Raw genomic sequence first — 24,716 nt, forward strand, 5'->3', positions numbered from 1 at the left:
GGCTGCCTCTTCCTCAGACAGGAGTTTCCATGACTTCTGTGGACATTCCCGTTCCCCCCAGGTGCTTTGCTGTCCCCTTTGGCCCGCAGGCCCTGGATGAGGGAGGACGTGGCTCTGTCCACCTGCCTCACCTGCCAGCCTCACCTCCAGCCCCTCAGTGCCGTCCTCTTCCCACAGGGGCTAAAAGCTCCTCAGGCCCCCCTCGCTGTCTGGCATGTCTGGTCCACGGCAAACCTTTCCGGCGTCCTCTGCCGTGACCCACTGGGCTCCAGCCAGCCTGTCGCTCACTCCTGGATTTTCGAGCTTGAATCTGAGACCAGCCCCCATGGCCCTCAGACTGCGGGGTCACAGGTTAAACTCTTCAAGCACCTCCTTACAGCCCTTGACTGGACACAAGCAGATCCTACCCTCTCCCTCCCCCTGGGGATCAGCCCTGGCCCCCAACAAGCTCTTTCTCATTTCTCAGCCTTTTATCCCGCGACGTGAGTGAGCTGTTAGGAGTCTTGTAACCGGTTTTCACCACCTCGGTTGAAATTCCGCAGGTCGTTGCCCCAGGACAGAACACAACTCCACACTGTCCAGGAACGAGGTTTATTTGAGAGGAAAGGCTGCGATAACGGTGAGGAGAGCCGGGGCACAGCGTGCCTGGGGTGCCCATGAGAGCTCCCCTCTCAGTCCCAGGAAAAGCTCCCTAGAAGCCTCCCAGAGCAGCGCCGCTGCAGCGCCACCTCCACGCCCTTTCTGGGACTCAGCACCCAGCACACGCGTGCGCGTTCACGCCCGTGACGTCACGGCGCTGCGCTCACTCACGTACAGATGGTTCCGCTCTGAGCAGGCGCCCTGGTCTCTGTTCTATAACATCTTCCGTCCTGCACAGGGGCGCACTTGCACCCTATCATCCTCCATGTCCTCAAATGGTCAGGCCGAGAACCAGGCTTCTGGACTCTTGGCCCCTCCTCCTGCTGTGCCCTAGGCGTCCAGCCCCCTCTGTGAAATGTGGGCGCCTCCACTGACGTTTCCATGGGAACGTCTGCTGCACACGTGGGGAGCTAAACGGGCTCAGCCTACACACACTCCCTTCCGTGTAGTGGATTTGAACGTCTTTCCATGTGACTAGGTTCACACTGTAGTTTCCACGTGGCAGATCCCAGAATCCCTGCAAGGAGGGTGTAATGAGACCCCCTCTAGCTTGTCTTGAGGCCCCTGTTTCTGTGGCAGCCGCCTAGAAAGCAGTGTGGCACCTTGAGAGGGAACCAGCCTCCCCTCCTGTGCAGGGATGAGCCCTGGCTGCCTTGCTCCTCCCACAGGCTGGGTCTGACCCGGGGCTGCTGATCACTCAGGCCTCCTGGTCACCTCCACCAGCGCCTTTGCTCCAGCCTTCCCTCTGGCTTCAACGTATGAATTTGGGGGAACACAGTTCAGCCCATAGCACCTTGACAGCTGAAGGCTTCATAGAGGATGAGTGTGGGGGGGAGGGGACATGGCTAGGGGGGAGATCATGCTGAGCAAAGGCCTGAAGAGCAGAAAGCAGGAGCACGTCCCGAAGACCACACAGGCCAGGAGACGGGGGCCACACGGGGGCTTCCTTCAGTCAGGAGACAGTCCTCTTCCACTCCACGCTGCTGCATTCGGCTCCCACTGCGGGCAAAGCAGTGTCTCAGATGAGTGTCTCCAGTCTGTGCCCTGAGGCTCCTGGGGGCAGGAAGACTCAGGAGGAGCTTGCAGGAGGAGCAGGGTTTGGGGGTGGGGAGGTGGGGCCATCCTGGGCCAGGACACGGGGAAGGCCCAGGGGTGGGAATGCAGGCTGGGTGGATGACACAGAGCAGGGAGGGATGGGAAGGTGTTCTGGATCACTACTAGTGCCTGAGGCTCTCCTTACTAGCTGCTCATAGGGGATGAGCTGGAGATAGGAAAGACTCATTGAATCCCTCAGCAACCCCAGGGGGAGGTACCATGAGTGTACCTCTGTCACAAGTGAGGAGACTGAGGCTTGGGGAGGGAAGTAACTAGCCACAGCATCCAGGTGACAGAAGTGGACTTGAACTCATGCTCTGTGACCATGAGCATCCAGCAGGCCTCACAGCACCCACTGAGGGCCCATTTCTTAGACCCCCTCTGTCCTCATCCCACAACAAGCACACCCTCCACTCCAGGAGGCCAGGACTTAGAATAGGCCTTCCCATTCTAACTCTTCTACTTCATCCAATGCTGTTTGAGCCTGTAGAGCTGCAGGGGTGGGGGCCCCAGCTCTGCCCCTAGTTAGTCCACCAGTCTGGCTATGGGCTCACCAGACTCCAGACCTGCCAGTCCACCGTGGACAGAGGATTAGAGACACCCAGTGACCAGCAGCCCAGCCCGGCAGGGACCAGTGTTGACCAGTCCTGTTCTGGCTGCAGAGTGATGGAAACAATCCAGGCTCTCTCCCCAGGCTGTAAACTCTGGAGCACACTGGTGGCCCCACCCCTGTGTTACACAGCCACCTGTGTACCTCCAGCTCCCCGCACGTTGGGGGCTGTGAGGACAAGGGCCTCTGCACCTTGGGCTTTGCAGTGGGGAAGATAAGACAATGGGTCATCTGTGATTGTCTTGAAGGCATGGGGCTTGACTCCATAACGCCATCATCAGCTCCATCTCCTCTTTTTCCTCTCTTGGATGGAGGTAAATTTAAAAGAGGCGGTCCACCAGGAGGCCAGTCATGCAGTGGTCAAGGGCTGCTCTGTGCCAGGCCTCACACACATCCTTCTCTACTCTTATGACAGCAGCCCCATCCCCACTTCACAGCTGAGGGACTGAGGCTCAGGCAGGAGGTAACTGCCCTAACTCTCCTCAGCACATCGCTGGCCACTGCAGCAACTGCCCAAGGCTTTGGATTCCCAGGATGGTGGCGGGGGGAAGAGCGGGCTCTGCATTCCAGGACAGACCTGGGACAGATCAGGCTCCCCCACCTCCTTGGTGGGGGAGCTTAGGGAAGTCACTTGGCCTTTTTGAGCATGACTTTCTCTGTTCACAAGGATGATTGTGAAGATCAGCGATCATGGGTAAAGAGCTTTTGGCACTTAATACATGGCCAACAACTGTCCACTTCCACCCTCTAATTCTCAGAAGGGAGGTGGGAGATGGCTCCAGCCACCAACAGGAAACCAGGCACACAGCTCCTTGCACCAATGACCTTGCTTAGAAGTCATGGGCTGCAAGAGAGAGCCCCCAACACCACCCAGCCCACCAGTGAGTGTTCTCTAGCCCTGGGACAGGTTCTAGGGCCTCCCTCTTCCAGGGGCTCCCTTACCTCCTGGGTGCAGTGCCCCCTTGTGGCCCAGGGGTCAGATCTTTGGTACCAAGACAGTGGCCCCACGGTGGTCAGCACTTAGCCCTTCTCCTCAGGTCTTCAGGTCATTAGGGACAACAGAGGAGGGGACACACCCCACTTCAACAACTTCTTCTTGTCTGGTTAAGTGTGACTCACTGACCCCCACTGCCTGGCTGGCCCATGACTCGCCTCAGCCTTGCTGCTCCCCAAGTCAGAGATGGGGCATCCTTCCTGGAGGACTGCACCCGGACTTTCCAGGGCTGGGCAGCCCCCGGTGGACTTCTTCCCCCAGTACACTCCAGTGAGACTTTGGGCTTGTTGGACTCTTTGTATAAACGGCACATCAGACATACACAGAGAGACACAGAGGGAACCCACAACTGCTCTAAGCTCCTTGGTGTTGTAGAGCTAGGGCCCCTGAAATGCACGGAATCGTGCAGTCTGAACAATGAATCAGGCTGCTTCTGAGTGCAGGGAACCAAATCCCTGACCCAAAGGGGGTTAAACTATATGGAATCTAGTGCCATATCTCACATAGTGAGAAGACCAGAGGCGTGGTCCCTCCAGGGTGGATTAATTCAATCGCTCCACCATAGTCAGGTCCTAGGTCAGCCTCTCTGTTATTTCCATGGCTTCTCCTTCATCATCTCAGAGAGGCTGCTGCAGCTCCATGTGTCATATCTTCACACAATAAAGTCCAAGGACGTAAAAAGCCACAATGCAGAGCATCTCCAACTAAGGCCCAACATCATGTCCTGCCTTGACATCTGGTGAAACTGGGAGGGAATTGAATGGCCTAACTCCACCTTCCCCTCCCTGCTCTGCTCCAAGGATAGGCCCCTGGCCAAACCACCGTCCTTATCAAGGGGCCCAGGCACAGTTCCTGTTTATCCCTGAGCAGCAGGTGTGGGTTCCCTGCCAGCCCAGGGAATTACTCAGACAAGCCAATCCCCCCTCCTCTGGGAGCCTCCCCCCTGACCCGCTTGCTGCTGTGAAGCCTCCCAGGGCCCCCGCCAGCTCACTCTCCTCCTGGGGGCACTCCCCACACACAGGCTGCCCCTCCAGCTCCAGCTGCCTGCTCCCCTGTCCCCGTGGACAAGCCCCTGTGTGGCCCTGCCTGGCAGCTTGCCCTGGTTTGGAGCTGTAAGTAACAAGGGGTCTGCCTTTCATCTGAGGGTCTTCGTATTGTGTCTACCATCAAAGGAACCTTTAAATCTCATGAACCCATTGGTGCTGTGACAGGATGGTGTGGCCGTGACCTCTGGCTCTTGGATGGCCTCGTCGGGAGACTGCTCTTGGTTTGTTAATTGGTCCAGACCATGGCAGAGGGCTTGGCACAGAGCTTGTGTGTGGCCTTGTTGCCCGCTGCCGTGTCTGCCAGTGGTCGCCACTCTCCTGACCCAAATTTCCTCAGTGTGGGGATATTCCAAATGAGTGGTGCTAATTGGCCCAACTCTGGGGACTGCATACCAGCTCAGGCGAGGCCCACCCTAGGGCACTGCTTCAGTGTCATTTGTCTTTATAACTATTTGCGGCAGAACCCTGGTGTGTTTCGGGTGACCCCTGTGGAAGAAGGTGTTGGTTGGCCTCCCCTGTGGTGGAGAAATGGCTCCCTGGTCTCACTGTGAATGTTTCTCAGGTGGGGGTGGTGGCCTACCTGTCTCTTGGCTGCTCACACCTGGCTGCTATCACCAGCACACTTCGTGCTCCCAGATCCTCAGGGTGTTGTGAGTTACACCCCCACCCTCACCCCCAGCACCTGCAGAAGTTACCCAGCTGCTTCAATACTGCAAGGCCCCAGCCAGTGTGCTCGGGCCTGAGTAAGGGCCCCACGTGACCACATGCAGAGGGCCTGATCCCTCAGATGGGGGCTAACTGTGCTGTCCAAGGAGAGGCTGTTCTCTCTCCTAATCCCCCTCCTTTCCTGTAACCTTCTAGAAGGCCCACACTATCAATTATCAGAGACAAAAACTAAAAACCACAGCTTTAGGCTGCTAGAAGCCTCCCTTCCAAAAAAAAGAGACAGAAAGAAACCTGGAGACGGTGTGGGGGAGGGGGTTAAAAATATGTATAATTATACATTAATATACATATATGTATCGTTAAATTGAAACAAAAGTCCATAAGAGAATCTACACTTTACTTTAAAAACTTCTGTAACAAAAAAATAAAAGAGTGCTGATTGTTTTTCTGCCTAAAAACCTAGATTCTAAATTAACTTTAACATTTGTTTAAGTGGGCCAATTGACAAAGTTTCATGGACTTAATCAATACTGGGTTTCAAATTATAATTATGCCTGGGGACCCTACTACAATTAAACGTGGTATCCCCTATAATCTTAGGAAAGAAACTAAATATAAGATAGAAGAAATATGTATGCCTCCCTTTAACTATAGCCTTGGCTAAATTTCTCATAGTTATAGTACCTGTTTCCCTAAAATATCCCATAGACGCTCTAACACAATGAGTAATAAGGTAAAATTAAATGAAGTCTTTGGCATTTACAAATTGGTTTGACAAAATGAACCCCACAGACCCCCAGTTATAATAGTTACTATGGTTTTATTTAAGTTAGAACAAGGCTGTCAAGGATTAAAACTTCTTATATAAGATCTAATGATTGAATGGGTGATTGTCCCCGCTGCGTCTCCATTGACAGCCCAGGTTTGCCTGCTCTAAACCTGAAAAGATATATGGCACCTCATGGTGAATTATTGCAGCCTTAATGCTGTGGTCCCATCCATTAAACCTCCACACCCAGGACCCATTGTGGAAATCACTAACTCCATCCAATCAGCAGCCGGTGAATATTTTGCTCTTATAGGTTTGGATAATGTGTTCTATTCAGTGCCTATTTCAGTAGCCCCTCAGCTGCAGTGTGTCTTCACCTCTGTGAAGTAACTATATTTTCTTATTTTCTGTATTCCTGATGCTCTGGCATCTGAGGTCTTGCTGATAATGAGAGACTGCCCCTCCCAGGGTTAGCCAATTTTTAGAGATACAGACAACTCACATGCAAACCAATCAATCCACAGCCCATACCTCCAGCCACCTCCTCTGCCTGGCTCTTACACTCCAGAAGCCAGTATTCCTCTGTCCTGATCACCCAGGGCCAGGTCCCAGACAACTAGGGACAGCCCTCTGCCCCAGAGCCCGCTGAAATGATTCAAAGTAGCCAATCCTCAGCCTGCTTACCCCGCCCTGCCCATTCCTTCCTGCAAATCCACTGTAAAGGCTCCCCACTCCCTCCTCCTCCTCACTGACCTTGATGCTTCCCCATGTGACCCTGCCTGGTGTGGCGTGTCCCCTCCTCTTGGGACTGTGAGTAGCAAACTGTCTTTTCAATGGCAGTCTGATCTGTTGGTTTCCCCATACCTGAATAATAATAAAATCTACATTTTAAAACACTCCCAAGGGACACAATATGTCTTTTCTGGGCTACCTTTGGGGACCCTCCATAGCTCTGCCATTGCAGTCTTCACAGGCAAGATCTTAACTGCATCCCCCTTTGCCCAGGAGCACAGCTATGAGGTTACATTGATGACATCCTCCTCCAAGGTATTTTGTTTAATGCACTCATTGAAGACATACAAGTCCAGCATCTTTTAGTCTTTTTGAGTTCTGGAGGCAACATATTCCTCATTGACAAATTCTACTTAATCTCACTGATCCTGCTACTTACAAATCAGCCCTCTTTCAATGGGGTCTCACCAACAAAGGCCCTGGGAGCTGTCCAGATGAAAATCAACAGCCCTCCTGCTGGGGCTCTAGAAACTCCTTCACTGCAGAGGCCATAACATCCTCCCTTTGGGCCTCCTGGGGTCTCTGGGCTGCCTGTGCTGCCCAGAAGTTGCCCATGGGCTTCTGATGCAAGAGACTGCCCTTCTCAGCTCCACGCCATACACATTAGAGCACAAATGGCGACCAGATACTGGGGTCTCCTGCAAACAGAGGCTCTCTCAGACCTTGAGAGACCCAAGCTGCCGTTGGGTCATGAAAGTAGCACCCCACAAACTCATTACAGCGATGGGGGCCTCCTTGGTATAGGATGGAGCCAAACCTGGGCCCTCTGACGTATTCCACCTGTAGGAGGGGGTGAACTCCCCTATCTTCAGTCCCTTGCCAGATGCTTTTCATCTTTCCAAGTGTCAGTGTGTTGTGTTCACTATCAAAAGAATCTTTAAATTTTGTAAAACACCAGTACACAAAGTGCTTTCTGACTCAGGAATTGTTGGGACACACTAGGTCTGGGAACGTGTTCTGGTGCTTACGGGGGCCCAGGACCTGACCGAAATCTGGGTCTTGAGAAAGGAAGTAGGCAAGATAGGGATGGATGTGAGTAGACTGCCACCAAGGTCAGCCACAAAGGAGAAACTTTGCTGCCAGTCCAGGTCTGTCTCTGGAGGGTCATGTGTCAGAACCACCATGTAGGCACCATGACAGACAGGAAGGCTAGATCATTCATTCACTCACTCACTCATTCACACACTCATTCACTAACTCATTCACACATTTTGTCACTCACTCATTTATTCATTCACTCGCTCATACATTCACTTGCTCACCCACTTATTCACACACTCATTCATTCACTTATTCATTCACTCATTCATTCACCTACTCACTCATTCACACACTCATTCATTCCTTCACTCACTCACTCGTTCAGGGACTCGGTTATTCACTTGTTTATCAAACGTATATGCTCCAGGACTTAAGGATAGAAAGATGATTAAGATTGGTTTTTCCTTGAAAAGCTCCCAGGCCTGTTCCCTGGGTTAATAAATAATTACTGTAGAAAAAATGCTGGGTGAATAAAGTGCCTTGAGAGGGCTGTCACAGAGCTGCCCTAGGGAGTGCAGGGAGTAGAGGTGTGGGGGCCACAGAGGTGGTACCTGGGGTCAAGAGGCATCAAGAGGGAGAGACTGTGGAAGGCGAATGCACGGATGCAGAGAAGGGCAGGAAAGTTCTGGTCACTATACAAAGGACCTGTGAGCGTCACATCAGACATCAATTCTGGGGCAAAATTAGTGCACACTGAGGGAATTCTGATTGATCTCCGAGGGAGAGGAAATGTGCATTGATAGAGAAAATGATGATGTTGATCGGGGATTTAAGAAAGTAGGGCAGCCCCATGTAAGCAGCACAGATCATGAACCAGACTGTAAACAATTCAGAACGTGGCGCCTCCTGACCCGGCTCACAGACCAAGCAGTCTCCATCCCAGGACCTGCTGGGGGCGCTGGCTCCAAGAGAGCTCGGCATCAAGTGCTGACTGCAGGTTAATTCTCATCCGTGTACACAAAAGGACCAGCTGTGCTTTCTGAACTAGGCTGGCTTCCAGTTTCTCAGAGGATCTCACCTCATTACCTTATGAGATTCATTAAGTCACCCAAGAACTGTTTATTGAGGGCCTTCTCTGTGCCAGCGTTGTTCCAGGCTTGGAGAACACGCAGGCATTCCACAGGGTGAGCATTCCTTAAACAAGTAAATATTGGACAATTTTCAATAGAAGAAAGTGCTGTGAGAAGTGATCGGGGGACATGATAAGTGATGTAGGGAGAAAGGGGCTTCTGGGGTGGGCTTCTCAGGGGAGGTCTCTGTAAGAGGAGATCATGTGACTGAGTCCTCCAGGAAGAGGCGTTCTGGGTGGAGAGAGCGCAAAGGCCCTGACATGTGGACAGGTTTCCTCTGTCTGAAGAGAGGAGAAGAGGGGCGGTGAGACCTGAACAGCCAGAACCACTGAGATGAACCTGGAGTGGGTGGGGGGAACCAGGCAGTGCTGTGGAGGAGAGGCCAACAGAAGGTGGTGAACACAGGCTTGAAGTGCCCTGAGCATAGCTCCAGAAGGTTCCTCCAGACCAGCAAGGAGGTTGCGCAGTGCCTGTGCCCAGGGAGACCTCAGGCTTGGACCAGGGTGGTGAGGGAGAGGGAGAGAATGGACAGAGGGGTGAGATCTTTTGGAGGCTTCACGGGCTTTGGTGCAAAGCTGATGAGAGGACATCATGCTGCCTGATGGGTGTCCGCAGGCCCAGGTTAGAGCAGGAGAGAGGCGCCTTCCAGCTTCACTCTCGCTTCTGCTTCCTAGGGCTCCATACGCCCTGCTTTCCCCCCACCCTTTTTACTCATTGGTCCCGCCCTACCCCCTGCCCTGTGCAGAGCTCCAGGTTCTACTCCTGCTTGTTCAAGAGCTGGGCTCTCTTCTTCATGCTATTGATTCTGTGGATCACACCACAGCTGATGAAAACAAACCCACCTCATTATCTTTCTCTACTGGATGCCCTGTCAGACAGAACCCAGAACAGAGAGCTAAGAACCAGCTTCCCTTCTGGCCTACATTACAAAACAAGAAAGATCTCAAATCAACAACCTAACTTTCCAACCTAAGGAACTATAAAAAGAAGAACAAACAAAACTCAAAGTTAGTGGAAAGTAAGAAATAATAAAGATTAGAGCAGAGATAAATGAAATAGAGAATAAAAACACAATAGAGAAAATCAATGAAACCAAAAGTAGTTCTTCAAAAAAATCAACAAAAATTGACAAACCTTTAGCTAAGTGGACTAAGAAAAAAAGAGAGAAGACTCAAATTACTAAAATCAGAAATGAAAGTGGGGACATGACTACCAACTCGACCAAAATAAAAAGGATTATAAGGCAGTAATATGAACAATTGTACACCAACAAATTGGATCACCTAGATGAAATGGGCAAATTTCTAGAAACACAGAACCTACCAAGACAGAATCGTGAAGAAACAGAAAATCTGGATAGACATATGACTAGTACAGAGATAGAATCAGCAATCAAAAATATTCCAACAAAAGAAAGCCCCTGGACCTGATGGCTTCACTGCTGAATTCTGTCAGACTTTTAGAGAAGAACTACTGCCAATCCTTCTCAAAGTTTCAAAAAAATGGAAGAGGAGGGAAAACTTCCAAACCCCTCTATGAGGTCAGCATCACCCTGATTATCAAACCAGACAAAGACAGTAAAAGAAAACTATAGATCAATATCCCTTCTTAACCTTGTTGGAAAAATCCTCAACAAGACACTAGCAAACAGGATTCATAGCATATTAAAAGGATTATACACCATGATGAAGTAGGATTTATTCCTGGAATGAAAGGATGGTTCAACATCTGAAACTCAATCCATGCAGTAGACACTGATGTACTGAAGTACTACAATCCATGTAGTACACACAGAATGAAGGAGAAAAACCACATGATGCCAATTGATGCAGAAAAAGCGTTGGACAAAATTCAACACCCTTTCGTGATGAAAACACTCAACAAATTAGGAGTAGAAGGAAACTACCTCAACATAATAAAAGCCATATATGAAAACCTCACAGAGAACATCATACTCAATGGTGAAATACTGAAAGCATTTCCTCAAGGATCAGGAACAAGGTAAAGATGCTTGCTTCTTTGTTATTAGTGTTTTTTTCAGTCAGGAAGATTAGCCCTGAGCTAACATCCATTGTCAATCCTCCTCTTTTTGCTAAGGAAGATTGTGCCTGGGCTAACATCCGTGCCCATCTTCCTCTACTTTATATGTGGGATGCCTGCTAAAGCATGGCTTGACAAGGAGTGTGTAGGTCTATGCCCGGGATCCAAACCTGTGAACCTCAGGCCGCCAAAGAGGAGTACACGAACTTTACTATGCCAGCAGGCCCACCCAGGATGCCTGCTTTTACTATTTGCATTCAACCTAGTACTGAAAGATCTAGCTGGAGCATTTAGGCAAGAAAGAGAAATAAAAGGCATTCAAATTGGAAAGGAAGAAGTAAAATTATCTCTGTTCATAGACAACATGTGCTGATATGTAAGCAACCCTAAAGATTCTACTAAAAAACTGTTAGAACTAATAAATTAATTCAGCAAATTAGCAGGATACAAAGTCAACACACATAATCAGCTGCATTTCTATACACTAACAATGAACAATCTGAAAAGAAAATTACAAGAAAATTTTATTCACGATAGTGTCAAAAAGAATAAAATATTCAGGAATTAACTTAACCAAAGAGGTGAAAGACTTGTACCATGAAAACTACAAACATTGCTGAAAGAAATTGAAGAAGATATAAATAAATGGAAACATGCCATGTTTACAAATTGGATGACTTGACATTAAAATGTCACTACTACCCAAACAATCTACAGATTCTATGCAATTCCTCTCAAAATCCCTATGACATTTTTTGCAGATATAGAAAAACCCATCCTAAAATTCATGTGGAATCTAAAGGGACCCCAAGTAGCCAAAACAATCTTGAAAAAGAAGACTTAAACTAGAGGACTCCCACTTCCTGATTTCAAAACTCACTACAAAGCTACAGTAATCAAAGTAGTGTGGTATTGGCATAAAGAAAACATATAGACCCTTACCTAACATGGTATATGAAAATTAACTCAAAATGGGTCAAAGATCTAAATGTAAAACATAAAACTCTTGAAGAAAACATGGAATGAAAGCTTCACAACACTGGATTTGGCAGTGATTTCTTGGGCAGGACACCAATGGTACAGGCAATAAAAGAAAAAAAATAGACAAACTGGACTTCATGAAAATTAAAAAAAATTTATACATCAAGAGACATTATCCTGGGACTGGCCCGGGGGCGCAGCAGTTAAATCCACACGCTCCGCTTTGGCGGCCCAGGGTTCGCAGGTTCGGATCCTGGGCACACACTGATGCACCGCTTGTCAAGCCATGCTGTGGCAGCGTCCCATATAAAGTAGAGGAAGATGGGCATGGATGTTAGCCCAGGGCCAGTCTTCTTCAGCAAAAAAGAGGAGGATTGGCATTGGATGTTATCGCAGGGCTAATCTTCCTCACACACACACAAAAAAAGAGAGACACTATCCACAGAGTAAAAAGGTAGTCCACAGAATGGGAGAAAATATTTGCGAATCATGTATCTGATGAGGGGTTAATATCCACAATATAGAGAGGATTCCTAAAACTCAACAGCAAAAAAGTGAATAACCCAATTCAAAAATGAACAAATGACCTGAATAGACATTTCTCCAAAGAAGATGTACAAATGACTAATAAGCACATGAAAAGATGCTGAACATCACTAATCATTAGGAAAATGCAAATTAAAACTACAGTGAGCTACCACCTCACATCAGCTTAAAAAAAGCAAAAACCCAGAAAATAAGTGTTGGAGAGGATACAGAGGAATTGGAACGCTTGTGCACTGTTGGTGGGAATGTAAAATTGTTCAACCACCGTGGAAAACACTATAGTGTTTCCTCGAAGAATTAAAATTAGAACTACAATATGACCTAGCAATTCCACTTCTGGGCATGTACCCTAAAGCATTGAAAGCAGTGTTGAAGAGACATTTGTACACCCATGTTCATAGCAACATTATTCACAGTAGCTAAAATGTGAAAGCAACCCGTGTCCATCAACAGATAAATGGATAAACAACATATGGTTTATACATACGATGGAACATCATTCAGCCTTAAGAGGGAAGAAAATTCGGCAGCATGCTACAACATGGATGAACCTTGAGACATTATGCTAAGTGAAATAAGCCAGTCACAAAAAGACAAATACTGTGTGGCTCCACTTATATGAGGTAATTAGAGTAGTCAAAATTATAGAGATAGAAAGTATAATGGTGGTGGCCAGGGGCTTGGGGGAGGGCAGAATGGCCAGTTATTGTTTTAAAAGATACAGAGTTTCATTTTACAAGATGGAAAGACTTATGGGGATGGATGGTGGTGATGGTTGCACAACAATGTGAATGTATTTAATACCACTGAACTGTACACTTAAATATGGTTAAGATGGTGAACTTTGTGTGTTTTACCACAATAAAAAACAAATGTTTTTTAGGTAGAATTGTTGGGCAATTAATGAGGTACCATATGTAAAATAGCGAGCACGTGGAAACACATGAGCCAAGGGGGCGGGTATTGTTAACATAATTAGTAACCGACATTCCCACACCACATCACCAGAAGAAAGATGTGAACCTAGTTTGTGAACTACAAGAGATCTCTGGAGAGGGAAAGAGAATTTGTGACTGAGCTGGTCCTGGTCTGGTTGTAGAGGAGGCTCCTGGGGGCTGGGAGGGGCTCCCACAGATGGTAGTGGGGGGTGGGGGCAATGGCAGGAAGGTGTGAGCAGGATGCGGGGGGTGGGGAAGCAGAGGGGTAAGGAGCAGGGGAAGGTAGTCATGCTCCCCCTCCTCTGCATTCCCGGGGCAGGACTCAGAGGCCAGCGGGGTGCAGTTGTAGGTGGGTGAGAGGACCCAGCCCCCCTGAGTGGGTGGTGCTGGAGCAGGAGGCAAGAGGTTTTCATGGAGGCAACATGGAGCCTTCTGGGCTGAAGGCAGCTGCTCAGGACCCCCCAGAACCAGGCCTGAGCCAAGGCAGAGCCCAAGGGGCTGCCAGTGGCAATTCTGCTTCTGTCCCTAGTTCAGAGCTGGGAGGCCCCTATCGACCCCCACAGGCCCGAGAGGTTACTTGAGGGTGAAATGTCCAGAGCAGGCTGCCCGGGTGACTAAGGCCTGACAAGGCAGGGGAGGAGGCATCGAGCAGCTGCCCTGGGTGTCACCTGATCCACGTCGTGATATGATGCCAGCTGATGGCACAGTGGGAGCAAGAGGGGTGAACCACAGAAGAAGCGAGTCCACCAAGGGCAGGTTCTTACTGGGGCTGAGATTCTGTTTGCTGATGAAGATTCTGGGAACTTCTGGAATTGGTTTTCCTTCCCTAGCATTGCAAGACCGTGAGTACCCCATTAAGAGCTCAAAGTCAGGCAGGGGTGACTCTCACATGGGTCATTCTCTGGTTTCTTTCTCAGCTGCTGACTGTGGGGTTGGCTCCCATGGCCTTCCCATCTTCTGAGTTACAGGAATTCACGGTTGGTGGCTCCCGCAGTGACCAGAACAGAAACTTCCACTTGCTGAAAGAGGAAGGGACAGCAACAGCCTCAGGCCTGGGAGGTGACCCCCAGGAAATGAGGCGGGATGCAGGTGTGTGAGCGAGAGCCAGAGTGTTCTCTAATGGAATCTGTGTCCAAGTAGGGGAGAAGACTTCTCTTCTGAGAGTAAAGGGCACACACATAAGTGACGGTGATGAGTCTTGGGGGAATTCTGTGAGTGTCTGTTAACAGCAGCTTCCACGTCTGAAGTTTACCTCATGGTAGGCCCTGCAAAGGGCACTCAACACACATTGTCTCCTTGAATCCACAAGTAGCCTGTGAGAGGGGGATGACTGTTACCATGTTATAGACGAGAAAACCAGGGCACAGAAATCAGGTAATCTGTCTGAAGTTGCACAGCGAGTAATCAGCAGAAGGGAGATTTTAACCCGGGTCCTAAATTGACTTTGTATAGTCTGAGGGCTTTCCAAGGTCTCTGTTGTATATTCAACATGGGGCCAGAGGGAGAGTGAGGATTGTGATAATATTAGAGGTGCAGCCCTGACCCAGTGTATAGCTGTCTCTGTGGAAGGCGAAGAAAAAGCCAGAAGTGAAAGTTCAGAATGACCAGATGCCCGAATGCTCAGTTCCTTCCTTCAAGAAGGAACCCAAGGCAAGAGGGCCGTCACAGCCGATCACCTGAGGGAGCCCAAGGGAGTGAAGTGCTCGGGGCGTCCATCAACCAGGCCCCCAGGGGCCGGGAGGCGGGCCTCCTTGTCCCTGGTCTCAGGTGTGCAACCAGCTCTGACAGTCACACCTCCAGCCTGTCTCTGAGAGGTTGGAGCCACTTAGGGGGAGGGAGAAGAAAAATAACATTTCTGAAGGGCGGAGCACTGAGATCCAAGGTCTCCTGCCCCAGCTAGCTGGCTCTGCCTCCTGCAGGAGTCCCGGCATGGCAGGGAGGAGGGCCCTCCACAGGTCAGCAGGCTGAAGCCATCATGTGCTTTCCTTTACGGGTTTTCCAATCACAAGGTCTATATTCTATGTCCTCTATTTAAGGGAAAGTGACATCTCTCCAACTCTTAACCCCACCTCTTCTTCATCCATCGATCCTCATCCCCAGAGGGAACCAGTAGGAAAAGTGTGGCTTCTGTCCTTCCAGGTACTATTTATGTGTATGCATTTACAAGCATTATTTTCTTAAAGGAGAAAGATGGATTATGCCTTATGTATTGATCTGCAACTTCCTCTTTTCACATCCAAAGATGCCATTCTGGCCATCCTCCTGTGTCAGCACATGGGTGTCCACTGCCCCTTTTCCAGCACTGGCGTGGTCTCCCACAGTGTGGACACAGACCTCGTGTGTCTGGGTTACTTGTCCTATGCTGAGTGGATGTGGTCACAAGGCCTTCTTGAGAATGGGTTGTCCTTTCCCACAGAGCTGCTCCCTCTGAGCGACTGATCAGAGGTGGGGGAGGTGGGGAGAGGATGTCGTGTCTCAGAGAACCTGGTAGTGCCAGGATTCTGGTCTCTCTGGTGTGTAAGGGGTTTAGGGGAGACGTTGGATCTGAGAGGTGATGAGGTCTAGGAAGTGATAGTTGGGAAAATGGTGGGGTCTGGGAGGTCTTGGGTCTGTGAGGTGATGGGTTTGTGAGAAGATGAGTCTGGGAGGTGATGGGGTCTGAATCATCTCCCATGATGCAATGGGCAGCTCCGCACAGTCAGGACTGCTCTGAAACCAGCTGAGTTGGTCAGATGAGGGTCCAGCCCTCCTCCCCACAGGCTGTGGTTGCCGTCCACCCTCTTCAGCCAGGCTGTTCCTGCACACCTCTGGGGTGCAGCTCTCTGGACCTTCCTTCTCTGTCATCCAGGTGAGGCAGCCATGGGTCCCCTCCCTTCCTACCCAGGGCTTGGCTGCTCTGAGTCATAACCAAGACCCAGGGCAGCCAAGAGCTTTTCCTTCCTCTTCCTTTAGGACACACTTGGTGTCATGGTTGGCAAGTTTAGGAAACCAATGGAACACAGCCCCTGTGGAGTTTAAGGATTTCTCAGCTTTCCAGAATCCTGTCTGCATGCTTCCTTTTCCTTCCCTCCTTCCTTCTCTTCTTTCCCTCCACTCTCTCTCCTTGTCCTTCAACAAACACTCACTGCCTCTCCCACGGACCAGGCTCTGTGCTAAGCACTGGGCACCAAGAGATGAATCAGCAAGTCCCTACTACTCTCCATAAGAACATGCCATTCTTCTTTGCACCGTTTTATACTCTATTTGATGAGGTTCTATGATTTTATTGTGTTTTCTGATCTGCTGCTGTTCTAGATCTCCAGGCTCCCTGGGCCAGTTCAGAGACCTCTGGGCTGGCCCCTGGACCCCTGTTTCTTTTGGCACTGTTCCAAGCTCTCGGCACTGACCAAGCATCCTGAGGAATGCAGACACGTGGGCACCTGCTGGAGTCCCCTCTCTTCCCCCAGAGAGGACCTCACACTGACCTTGGCAAGGACCTCGATGGTCCCCACCCTGGAATGATGGCAGGATCAGTGGCCTCACCTCCACCACCAACGATCCCACAGGCACCTCCCTTTCTGGCCTGGTACCTGTGCTCAGACAGCTTGGGTCTCTGAATGAATGGACAAATGTTGAGGCTGAATGAATGGACAAGTCACTACAGGGAAATAGAAGCTCAGAGAGGTAACAAGTCCGCCTCTCCATGAGTTCCAAAAGATAGTATGCAGGGATGAAAATAGTTGCTTTCATTTGGAAGATTCAGGGGCCACAATTTCCCTTTCTTTGTTTTCTAAGTGTAAGTATATCATCTCCAACAGAAATCAGAAATGCTAAGGAGAAGAATAGAGAGCCACAGAGGGTCCACTGGTGTGGTAGGTGGGAGTTTAAAGGTTCCTCTCACTCTCTCAATGATCGGAGGGCAGGTGGCTTCTCTAGAACGTGGGTTCCTGGTCATCCATGAGGGGTCAGTTCCCATGGGGAGGCCTTTGGAGGAAGCCCAGGTAGAAGGATGCGTTTGAGAGTGAAAGGCAGGGGGCCAAGGCTGTTCCAGGATGCGTCTGCTAAATTCTGATATTCACTCAAGAATTGCTTCTCAGTCTAGGAAGCTTGCTGTGTGGCAAAGGCTCTCTGAATGGTATTGTACATGAAACCTGGAAGGAACGTGCTTAACTCGGGAGCAGGTAGCCCAGCCCCAACCTGCTGAGGCTGCATTCTGAGGACCCACTGGCCCAGCACTGCTAGCACCTCTGATGTTTCAGGCAACTTGGGCCGAATTCCCGGTGCACCTCACTGGGCAGGTCGTGAGCTCTCAGGCAGAGGTGCAGGGTCCGGCCCCTCTCTGGGGCAGACAGAATGAGCCCATTACTCTCAGGGCCAAAGAGGGGAAATGTCTAAGCTTGATGGATGCTTTATACTCTGAATTTTGCCCCTTTCTCCTGAGCCCAGCCTGCCCTTGGCCTTTCCAGCTCTGCCCCAGGAGCCCCCCTGCTCCCCACAGAGATCAAAGGCTCTCCGGCCTCTGGGACTCACCCATGCTGCTCCCCTGGCCTGGCACATCCCTTCTCCCTATTCCCTGCACAGGCCCTCCTCAGACTGCCCTGTGGGCTTCAGCCAGAACTCGCTGCCTGTGCCCATTTCCTTCTGCCCTGGGCTCCCATGGCTGTCCACGTTCTCCCTCCCGCCCCTCCCCGAGTGCCTCTGACTCTCTGATGGATTTCCTTATTTACACTGCAGCCCTGCAGTGTGGGGAGCAGGGCCCAGTGCTCCCCCAGGAGATGACCTGGGGCCTGGTGCAGGCTGATCCTCTGTAGGGAAGGATCTCTCCCTCCCCCTAGTTAACCACTGCTCACTTACTCAGGGGTCACCTCCTCCCACAAGCTCCCCGACCCCTAGGCCAAGCCAGGCTGCGCAGATGGATGCTCTTGGGGCTCCTTCCAGCACCAGACCTCATTACACATTTATTATGCGGGTGTGTGATTGGTCCTGTCTCCTTCCCCCCATGATAAGCTTCAAAAAGGCAGGGATCCCGTCTGCCCTGCTCCCACTGCCCGTCACTCACTGCACTGGCACTGATGGGGCATCGAGGGCAGGGGCCTCTATTACTGCTACATCTTCAGTGCACCCAAGAGGTGCTCAGAAATGGGGGCCTGTCCCCACCCCGACCTGGTTGTGGGATGACTGGCCGTGTGCTGCCTCAGCGTCTGGCTGCAGAGACGGGAAAGCGCCCAGTGCAGGCCCAGCCCAGGTGTCTACTGACTCTGATGTGCTGTCCCTTCTGGATGGAGCTCGCCTGGGAGCAGGGACTCTGTCTCCCCTACTCGCGGACTCTCCCCCTCTGTTCCTGTCCCTGAGACACCAGCCTCCGCCAGCCCCTGCCATGTGCTTGGGTCTCGAGCTTGGTGATGACTCTCCCGGGGGGGGGAGTGCCAAGTCTCCCCGGCACTAGAGACGCGAGCCTAGAAGAGGTTGGGAACAAGTGAGAATGATCACATGTGGTGGCTCATTGTCACTGGGGGCAGCAGGACACAGGTGCCCCATCGGCCCATCACAGGACAGCTCCTGGTGAGCAAACTCACCACCTCTGATTTCAAGTGAGTGGACTTTATGCAGTAGGCACGGGGGCAGTGGGGACAGTCCACCTTCTGGAGTCAAGAGTTCTGGGTGTCCTCCTTGTGGCCTGGGCACGTTCCCTATCCATCTGAGCCTGTGCGGTGGGGTGACAGCTACCAGAAATGTCTGTGGGGTTAATGAGGTCGTGTAGGCAAAGTGCCTATGGTGGGTCGGGCACTTAGTAGGCCCTCAGCAGTGCTTGTCCCCTCTGCCCTCCTAGGGTGAAGGAGCAGGGACCGCCATTAGTCCATCCTCTCAGCAGGTGCCCTTGTTGCTTCCTGCCAGGAGTGGAAATCCAGGGCTGCGGGTGACTGTTAAACAGATGCAATCCCTCGGGGTCAGTGCTGGCCCAGGGTAGCTCTCTGAACTCGGGCCTTCACCCAGCTTCCCCGTCCATAAATGGGGATGATGACCTCCGACCTTGTGTCCCCAGTCAGGGGAGGAAAGGTCCAGAGCCCTGTCAGCCGGACAGAGATGCCTCAGGGATCCAGTGCCCAGAGCCACGTTTGAGATGATCACAAAGACTGGATTTGGGTGGCTGCCGACGGTCTGCACGGATAATGGCATTTGATTGCAATTGTCCATCTTCAGCACGGTTCTTTTTCTTCATTTCTGTATTGTTTGATTGTTTTTTACAGTTTTATTGAGAAATAATAGCCTTACATCACTGTGTAAGTTTAAGGTGTACAGCACGGTGGTTTGATTTACATATAAATGTGAAATGATTGCCGCAATAGTTTAGTTAACATCCATCATCTCACATAGATACAATAAAAAGAGAAGAAAAAAAAGTTTCTCCTTGTGGTGAGAGCTCTCAGGATCTTCTCTCTTAACAATTTTCCTGTGTCTCATCCAGCAGCGTTCACTGTGGTCACCCTGCTGCACATTACGTCCCTGGTCCTTGTTCATCTCATAACCGGAAGTTTGTACCTTGTGACCACCCTCCTCCAACCCCCTTCCCCCAGCCCCCTCCTCTGGGAACCACGAGTCTGATCTCTTTTTCTATGAGTTTGATGGGATTGTTGTTTTTTTTGTGTGTTTTTTAGATTCCACATATGAGTAAATCATGCAGTATTTGTCTTTCTCTGCCTGACTTACTCCACTTAGCATATTGCCTTAAGGTTTATCTATGTTGTCAGAAATGGTAGGATTTCCTCGTTTTTTTTCGCTGAATCTTATTCCCTTGTATATATATACCATGACTTCCTTATGGATCATCCGTCCATTGAGCATGGTCTTAATCAAGGGCTCGCAGCTGTGGGGGCACACCGTCACTCAGGGTCAAGGCCGAGCTCCACCACTCACAGCTGTGTGGCCTTGGGCAGCTACTCAACCTTTCTGAGCCTCCATCCCCTCATGAGTAAAATGGGAGTCAGTCTACAGACCCCAAAGTAATCACACCTACTATTATTTACTGGCAAGTCGTGCCCCAGGAATCTTCCCCTAAACACATCCCTCTCCCCTAATCCTTCTCCCACTCCCTATTCCACCCCCCCCTAAAACTGAAGATGACCTCTTCCACCCTCAGGCTGGCACACCAATCGTCACTTTCTAGTTCCTACTTTGCAGAAACCCACCCTAGGCCATGTTATTATTTTGACAGAAGCCCCAGACCCACCCCAGACTGACCCCACAGTCACACCCACTATGCTGCTAGGAAGACCGAGGACACTGCAATGAGTTACTATTGGCTGAGGTTGTTTTTTTTGTGTCCTGCTGGAAACCAAAGTGTGGTCCTGGTCTCCCTATAAATATGAACCACCTAAATCATCAGCTGGTGGCCCAGAGCACCCTGGGGAAGCTCTGTGACATGAAGACAGACCCGTCTCTACTGACAATACTCTCCGTTCACACAGAGTCATTCCGCTTCCTCCTCAGGCGGTGAAGCACAGACAAGGCTGGGTCCATCCTGGCAGTGGATGATATGTACTGAGCACTGTGCGTGGGCTGGGGTCTTGGTTGGGCACTGAGGACATGATACGGCAGGAAGGAGACAGGAGGATGGGGTGGGGTGGGGCTGCCCTGCAGAGGGTGGAGTGTGGTCAGGAAGAGGAACATCAAGCAAAGGATTGTGGTGAGATGAGGGTCACAGAGAAAGGGACCTTCCTAAGTCCTGTGTGCCCTCTTAGGCCTTCTCAAAGGAGGGTTGGGGCCGCTCAGCTTCATGGGCTACACCAGGGGGCTGTGCCTTCTCCCCAGAGTCACAGCCCAGCCTGAGGAATTTAGCAACACAGGTTTGAAACAGCGGAAAACCCAACCAAGACACATACAAAAAACTTCAAGGCCGGGTGAAGAAATTATTAAAAGTTGGCAAGACCTTTGTATGTTTTAATGAGTGAATACCGATACAGAAATTGTCAAACAGCTTTGGTTGGATTTGCCTGAGGGTGGCTTGTGGCTCGTCCCCACCAGAGTCTCCTCGGGAGGAAGAAGATGTCTTCCCAGACCAGCAGGATCCACTGATACCGTGTAAGATGCCCTGAGCGGTGAGGAGCTGGGGGGAGGGCCCCTGACACTCTCACAGCCCATTGTGCCCAGGAAGGCTCATCCAGGCAGAGAGGTCCTGCCCTTGGGACCTGGTGGGGGCCAACAGGCCTTGGCACAATGGCACCCTGGGTCTCCGGCCACCAAGACCCACAGTCCTGAGGAGGCTCACAGAGGTGCAGTGGGATTTTCTCATTTCAAAGGCCTGATCCCTCGCCATACATGGTCAGAATGGACAGCTCATGGGCGTAGGTTTCTTTTTTATTTTGGAAAATGTGTCCAGGAACTTACTTCTCTCCATAGGGACTGGGAAGGAAGAACAGCTGTGTAGAGGGGAAAGGGTGATGGTCCCACTGGGGAGAGGGGGCTGTGCCCTGCTGTGGCTGTGAGTGAAGCCCCAGAAGTGCTGGGGAGTCTGAGCTGGCAGCATGCCCTGGCCTGTGGGCAGATATTTGGCTTTGAGACTTGTAGGAGAACGCTCAGTAATAGTATGTAAATCAAAATAAACAGGCAAACTCCTGGAGTGTGATACTTGTTTAAAAATAAACTCAAAAAAGAATAAGGAGATTGTGATCCAGAAAACAAAACCCCAGCAGCAACAGGTCCTCACAGGACACGGGGAGGAGTCATTGCACTGCAGAGGCGCAGGGCTGCCCCCTCTGAGAGAGGGCATAGATCTGCTCTAGGAGGCCCTTCCTGTCCCTTGGATTCCATGCAGATCTGCCCCAGCACCACCACCATTCGCCTCCTCGGGGGCTGGCAGGACCGAAAGCAGCCTCTACTGTCAGACAGACTGGAAGCTTCAGCACCCAGTGGAGTGGACTATGTGTGTACCATTCTGCGCGCCGACTCCGAAGGCGCGGGGAGAAGGGGTGGTGGCCAGAGCTGGTCTCAACGCCGCCCCTGCAGATCCCCAGCCTGCAGCTGCGGACAGGACTAGGACCTCGTCCCACCGTGAGCCTGGACGCGGAGGTCGCGCATATTAAGGCGCCCAGTGGAAAGATGAAGGAGACCCAACTTAGGTACAGTTAAAGCAATGGTAACCCCAGAGGTGCCATAGTGGGGAGTTGGGGGGCCTAGTTATTGATGGTTATCATTCTTTGTGTGTGTGTGTGCGTGTGTGTGTGTGTGTGTGTGTGTGTGTGAGGAAGGTTAGCCCTGAACTAACATCTGTTGCCAATCTTCTTCTTTTTGCTGAGGAAGATTGGCCCTGGGCTAACATCCATGCTCATCTTCCTGGTCTTTATATGGGACACCGCCATAGCATGGCTTGTTAAGTGGCGCGCAGGTTGGCGCCCAGGACCCGAACTTGCGAACCCCGGGGCCGCTAAAGCGCAGAGAGCAAACTTAACCGCTCGCCGCCACCGGGCTTGCCCCGATATGGTATCGTTTTTAAGGGATGGTGATCCCCTGCGAAGAGTTCACAGCATAGGAAGCCGCTTTTGTCAAAGAGGCTTTGTTTTGCTCTCCACGGAGATGGCACCCGGAGGTGGGACGCAGGAGTCAGGCCTCCGCCCCCAGCCCGGCACGCCGGTTGTGTGCCCTCTGGTGGCTCAGGGCGGCGCCCGAGGCGCTCCGGCTGGGTCCCTTGGGCGCGCCAGGCTGCCCCGGTCAGGGCGGGGCGGGCGGTGTCCCGGGCTCCTCCCTTCTGGGCCCCCGGCGGCTCCGCTCTTAACCCGCCCGCGGGTGAGCGCCGGGGCCACTGGGCTCCGCTGAGCAAGCGAGCGGTCAGCGCGGACCTTGAGCCGCTCCCGTCCTGTCCTGAGGCCGACTCCAGCATGCTGCCATGGACGACAGCCCCCTGCCCAGCGGCCTCGAAGTCTTCACTACCTGCCCTGAACTACTCTTCATCTGGGAGCTTGTGAGTGGCTGGCGCGCTGAGCCGGGGCGGGGGCGGGATGCGCTGTGCTGCGCGCTGTCACCCGGCTCCGCACAGCTGATGCGACCAGATCCACAAGTTGCGCGGGTCCCGGGGGCATCGGGATAGCGGGGCCACGAGAGGAAAGCGGAAAGTCTCCTCGCCACCCCAGTCGTTTGGCCCCTTCTAGACCAACGACAATGAGGGAAACAGTCTCCAGAACTCAGTGGAAGAACCAAATACGCAGCATGGGTCAGATGTTGGAAGCGGGTCAGGGTCCATCTGTTGCGCTGGTTCCAAAGCTGCGCTCCGACCCGCTTCCCATGGGCCACGCAGAGGAAGCTCTTATAGAGAGCGATGTGCTTCAAGAGGTGCCCAGCTCTGTCCAGGGGTAGGATTTCGTTTACAAAAATCAGCCAAAGTAACCTCAGTATTACCAACCGAGGTTTGGGGATATGGTTGGTGTAGGAGGAACTGACTCCAGAGAATTCTCTTCTGGCCTTTTAAAGTTTCTGGTGAGAGAATGTATTTGCGACAGCTTTGATCTGGAAATAATAAAACAGGCCATCTTTTGCTCTGCCATAGTCATTCTGCCCTGTGTGTGGAGTAGGGGGAGGGGAGGGAGGGGTCTTGCGCCAGGGGTCCTGTGCCTTGGCTGGTCTTGAGCAGTCCCAAGGCCTCTGTATCTGTGGTTGGCCCCTCCTGAGGCTGGAGCCCCAAAGCTCCACTGGTGGCTGCAGGAAAGTACTTCCTACCCTGGGCTCTTGGTAAAGTGCTCACCTTGTCCTGAAGCTTCAGACTACCCTCAGCATAAACCCTCCAGGGGCCACAGGCCCTTACCTGGGAGGGGGCATGCCGTGTGTATTCTGTGGTTGGAAAAGAGTATGTCCAAACCTGACTGTTTAAAATCAGGACCCCAGCTTCTTACTGCCTGACGGTGGCAGGAGGGTGTGAACAGCTGAGGGAGCAGGTTCTGCCACCCGTGGAGGGGTTGGGGCAAAGGGCTAAGGGGACCCAGGTTGCCTGGTGGCACCTTATCACTGCATTTGTGAGCGTTGAGTTGAGCTCACACCTGTATGTATCCAGAGTGACTTCAAATCCTGGGGCTAGTCAGAATCAAGGAAGTGACATCTAGAAGAAACCTTGGACACCACTATGCCCACCACCATTTCTAGATAGGGACAGCCAGGCCCAGAGTGGGGAGGGTCTTACACCCACTGCGACATTCTTTCCCCAAATGGCTCCTCTGGGTGCGTCTATTCAGCACTTGGCCTGTGCTTGTCCAAGGCTGATTTCTGAAGATGAGCACACAGTGCCCATGACCCGGGAATAAGTAGTGGGTGTTCCTTCAGATGCCACTGTATTTACAAAGGCAGAGTTTCATGACCAAAAGAGATGATGGCTGATGGTGAGGTGTGATGGGGCAGAGAGATTTTGAAGCAACAAAAGGTCTTCCTAGTGTCTCTTCAGTTGCCCTAATGAGTGGCTTCCTCTGCCTTTGTAGCTTTTCGGGGAGCATTGTGACAAGAATCACGAGAGAGGGTGTTAGCTGGGCTTC

At 51.4% G+C, this 24,716-nt stretch overlaps 1 protein-coding gene across 1 annotated transcript in view; it reads left to right on the forward strand.

The window, feature by feature from the left end:
* Positions 1-23,086: 23,086 nt before the first annotated feature.
* LOC131399974 (myelin and lymphocyte protein-like) overlaps positions 23,087-24,716 on the forward strand; it is a 36,511-nt gene continuing 34,881 nt past the window's right edge. The window contains exon 1 of the mRNA XM_058534644.1: positions 23,087-23,161. Within this exon, the coding sequence (XP_058390627.1) occupies positions 23,087-23,161 (75 nt within the window). The remainder of the gene's footprint in view (positions 23,162-24,716) is intronic.

The sequence above is a fragment of the Diceros bicornis genome, chromosome 40 (genome assembly GCF_020826845.1).
Source record: "Diceros bicornis minor isolate mBicDic1 chromosome 40, mDicBic1.mat.cur, whole genome shotgun sequence".
NCBI classification, from domain to species: domain Eukaryota; kingdom Metazoa; phylum Chordata; class Mammalia; order Perissodactyla; family Rhinocerotidae; genus Diceros; species Diceros bicornis.